This window comes from Austrofundulus limnaeus, unplaced genomic scaffold, assembly GCF_001266775.1.
Source record: "Austrofundulus limnaeus strain Quisiro unplaced genomic scaffold, Austrofundulus_limnaeus-1.0 Scaffold1986, whole genome shotgun sequence".
Taxonomy (NCBI): Eukaryota; Metazoa; Chordata; class Actinopteri; order Cyprinodontiformes; family Rivulidae; genus Austrofundulus; species Austrofundulus limnaeus.
The window spans coordinates 24,643-28,919 of record NW_013954388.1 but is presented as its reverse complement, the minus strand read 5'-3'; the positions used below and the strand labels follow the sequence as shown (position 1 = coordinate 28,919).

Genomic DNA, 4,277 nt, shown 5'->3' with positions numbered 1-4,277 from the left:
ATATATATTTGCAGTTATTCATTCCTTATGTTCACTGACAAAACAGAATACATAATAGTTTTTGTAGAATTTCACATGTAGCGGTTGGAAGGTTGTAGGTTTTATAAAAAGTATAAAAAAGTACAGAAATTTATGTCAAAAGATAGTCCAGTTTCATATGTTTAGCCAAAAGTCATCCACTAGAAAGTGTAACATTTACATCTGAATAAAGAGCACCTCATAAAAGGCTTTTAAAACTGTGCGATGTAGCCTACTGAGGTATACAGTTTTAAACGCTTCAGTCTTTCAGTAGTTTGACTCTTGCGTGCATTACTCCTTTTAACCTCCAGGGGTCAGCACTACAACGAGAACCTTGTTTTTTTTTTTTTTTTTTATCATAAACACAATCTTCACTTCCGGGTTGGAGTTATCAAAGAACGCTAGCTTTTTCACATTTTTAGCTCAGGGAATTACAGCACAAGTTGCTGAGAATCGGTAAGCTATCTATTTGAACATTAGTACTTTTACTTAGACTTTCATATTTACATGTTTTTGAGGGACTATTGGGGGAAAAACATCGTGCATTATTAAAGAAGAAGCGAGTGAACTGAAACAAGATGCTAACACTTTGCTTTGTTTCATACATTCTTGGGGCGCGCTGAGTGGTTCTAGTATTATTAGCCTTGGATGGGGGCTTTATCAATAACAAGCATACTCTTTATATTGAAATGTTTGTGTCAGTTGTTAGTTTTTGTTTTCCTTTCTTTTTCTTTTTACTTTTTAGTTAGCGGTTAGCCTGTTAAACCATCCAACGGGATGTCAGCGAAGCGAAGACGAGCCACTTCTCCGTGCAGCAGCGTCAGCGGTGGGGCAGACCCCGACGATAATTCATCCTCGACTCCTGGAAGTGGAAGAAAAAGAAGAAAAATTTCCAATGTTCCTCCTGTTGATACTGTAAAACACACTTTTCYTGCTTGTAAATGCTTGTGAAAAACAACAGCCTCCAGCGTATACTGTATGTGGAAGTTGTAATTGGTATTTTTTTATCTTTATCTTTTAGATTGCTGTTTGTCATGAGCTGTTTAATGCTGTCAAAGACTACAAGGATCATCACGGGAGGCAACTTTGTGAAGTTTTCCTTCGGGTGCCAAAAAGGAGGTATTTACAATCAATTTAGATGATGACAGAATACTGTAAAAAAATAGTCTACGTTCCAAATTAAAAAATGGTACATTTAAAATCTCGTAATTATATTAAAATTTTAGTTGAAAATTAGTCAAGATGCTCAAGATGATGGCATCACCACAAGAAATAACAATAAAGCATGTGTTGTGATTCTATATAACAATGAACAAAGAGAAGTGAAGTAAGTCTCATTTTTTTATTTTGCAGGAATCAGCCTGATTATTACGGAGTGATCTCACAGCCAATTGATATGACAAAGATTCAATACAAACTGAAGTCAGAAGAGTATACCGATGTGGAGCAGCTTACTGCAGATTTTCAACTTATGTTTAATAATGCACGATCATTCTACAAGGTAGTTTATTTTTAATGCATTCATTACTTTTATAATAAGTCTGTACATGTTTTTAAAATCATGTTTAAACCTCCTATAGCTACTCATTTAGATTTTTTCTTAACACCAAAGTATGTTCTGTGTGGAAAGTTTGAGCAAAGTCGCATGGCTGCTAGTAAAAAAGTAAACACTTTTTGGTGTGAGGTAGAAGCTTAAATGTGAATTTAATGGTGTTCAGTCTGAACTGAATGTCTTTTTTTGTTTAATGATTCAGAGTGACAGTGAGGAGTATCAAGCAGCATGTAAGCTGTGGGGAGTATATTTGCAAACAAGGAATGAGTTTGTGCAGCCTGGAGATGGGGATGATGAAGATGAAGATGGTGATGATGTGGTGGACAATCCAGGAGCTGAATATGAGGTAAGTTCTTGTTGCTTATATTCACTTCATATTGTCATTCAGACTTRACATAAATGTGCAAATCATAAAATTAGAACCTTTTTTTTTTTTTTTGAACAGTAAATCTGTATTTTTCTCTTTCAGACATCAGCTAGCAGCTTGAAAGAAGTGCTGGAGCAACTGTTGGAGGCTATAGTGTCCCACACCGATCCCTCAGGGCGAACAGTCAGTGAACTCTTCCAAAAACTGCCGTCTAAAGTGGTAAATCTGCAAAACTTCATATTATTTAAATTGTTACAAAGTTGTAGACATTTAGATGCTATGCCACAAAAAAAGTCATACAGTGCTTGAAACAAAATATGTTTCATCCAAAGCTAATATTGTCTTGTTTTATCTGCTTGTAATATTATTATTATTTAGTGACATCATTTTGTCCTTTTTAGCATTACCCAGACTACTATGCCATAATAAAGGATCCAATAGATCTGAGAGCAATTGCCCAGCGGATACAGGTAGTCACCACTCTCTCAAACTGATGTCCATTATTCTAAAAATCAAAAAGCTTTTTTGATGTTTTTTTAGTCTGAACAATATATATATTTTATTTCCACAGGCTGGATACTATAAAACTGTTAATGCTATGGCCAAGGATGTTGACCTGATGGCCAAAAATGCCAAAACATACAATGAACCAGGATCTCAGGTTTTTAAGGTAAATTTGTTTCTCTTTGTTTTTTTCTTCTTGATTGCATTGCATCTCTCTGAATATCATTGATTGTTTTCTTATTGCACAGGATGCTAACACCATAAAGAAAGTCTTCATCCAACGCAAAACTGAACTCGAACATGCTGAACCTACTAAATCTAGCCTTCGCATCAGGTACAGAAAAGTGAAAATTGAGTGTTGTTTTGATATAAAAAAGGAGCAAATTATTAGGGGTGCAATGATACTGAAAATTCACGGTTTGGTTTGATACCTTAGTGTCAAGGTTCAATAGTTTTTCAATACAAAGAAGAGACATTTCCATGCCCTTCTTAACTTGTAATTTATTTAAATTAATTAGGAATGTTTGTTTAACCTCTAAAGTACAGTTTTTAAATTAAATGTTGCTGAAACAGCAAGTTTCTCAGTGGATCTGATCTCGACAATTCAGATCCACTGGTGGAGTAGTTTAACATAGACCCACTGAGCATCACAGAGCATCTTAAGAAGACATAAATGATTAAAAAAATTAAAAACCTGTATTGTTCGATAGAGGGGCATATTGAACCTAAAGCTCTGTATTAACCAGTCTTTACAGATATATGCATCGTTGCACCCCTACAAATTATTTTTGAACAAAAAATGGTGATTCACAAAGATGCTTGTATTTTTCAGAAATCGAAGATCTGGGCAGGGCGATCGATTTCCTGGCGTTGCTCCTCAGTACGGTTCAGAGAGTGAGGATGACCCTGTCCTTTCAGGTAAGTCCTTTGCTTTAGTTTCAGAGAACTTTCCTGTGCGCAGTCAGCAGCAAACGATTGTCTCGTGTACATTTGCAGGATCTGTGTGCTACGACGAGGGTGAGTCAGAGGCTGAGAGCCAGAGTTCAAGCATGGAGATGAGCAACCCCATCTTCCAGCTGTACGAGGCTGTAAGGGGAGCCAGGAACAACCAGGGACAAGTTTTCTCCGAACCTTTTCAGCAACTGCCTTCTCGCAGAGAGTATCCTGATTACTATCAGCAGATTAAAACGCCCATTTCTCTGCAGCAGATCAGGTGAGGAAAAGTCATACCGTAAAGTTACAGCAAAAATTCACTTTTTTATGTTCTACAGAGTTAAATGCGTTTTGAAAACTTTTTTTTAATTTACAGGGCTAAGATGAAGAATGGCGAGTATGAAAGTGTGGAACTAATAGAGGCGGACCTCACCATGATGTTTGAGAACGCAAAGCGGTACAACATGCCAAACTCCAGCATTTACAAACGAGCTTTCAGGCTTCAGCAGATTATGCAGGTGATGACTTGGAAATACATATATTTTTATTTTCCTGGAATATGGTTTATTCCTAAATTAGTCTAAGAGAAGGAGCAAATCAAAAGCTAAAAGTGTGTTTCTTCAATCAATTCATTTGTCTAGGCAAAGAAAAGGGAACTTGTGAGGAGAGATGAAGAAGATGGAGACAGCATTTTATCATCTGATGCTGGGAGTGTCAAAAGGAAAAGGTTTGAGGAGTAGCTACGGTAGTTTTAGAAGCAAATATTCTGTTTTTGTATTGCCATAAGTGCCAATTTTTTATCCCTTTTTTTTTTTTTTTTTTTTTTTTTTTTTTTTTTTTTGGCCAGCCATAAGAAAAACGTCAAAAAGAACCGGATGAAAGCTCTGTATGCTGCTGTGATTG

The 4,277-nt window shown here is 36.2% G+C and overlaps 1 protein-coding gene across 1 annotated transcript in view; it reads left to right on the top strand.

Annotated features, from left to right (window-relative positions):
- Window positions 1-368: 368 nt before the first annotated feature.
- The window catches only part of LOC106536817 (protein polybromo-1), a 17,845-nt gene continuing 13,936 nt past the window's right edge, over window positions 369-4,277 (top strand). Inside the window, exons 1-13 of the mRNA XM_014034142.1 lie at window positions 369-474; window positions 764-933; window positions 1,040-1,137; window positions 1,372-1,519; window positions 1,773-1,916; window positions 2,040-2,156; window positions 2,339-2,407; window positions 2,509-2,607; window positions 2,690-2,775; window positions 3,274-3,359; window positions 3,438-3,654; window positions 3,751-3,892; window positions 4,016-4,101. Of these exons, the coding sequence (XP_013889596.1) occupies window positions 796-933; window positions 1,040-1,137; window positions 1,372-1,519; window positions 1,773-1,916; window positions 2,040-2,156; window positions 2,339-2,407; window positions 2,509-2,607; window positions 2,690-2,775; window positions 3,274-3,359; window positions 3,438-3,654; window positions 3,751-3,892; window positions 4,016-4,101 (1,430 nt within the window). The 5' untranslated portion in view covers window positions 369-474; window positions 764-795. The remainder of the gene's footprint in view (window positions 475-763; window positions 934-1,039; window positions 1,138-1,371; window positions 1,520-1,772; window positions 1,917-2,039; window positions 2,157-2,338; window positions 2,408-2,508; window positions 2,608-2,689; window positions 2,776-3,273; window positions 3,360-3,437; window positions 3,655-3,750; window positions 3,893-4,015; window positions 4,102-4,277) is intronic.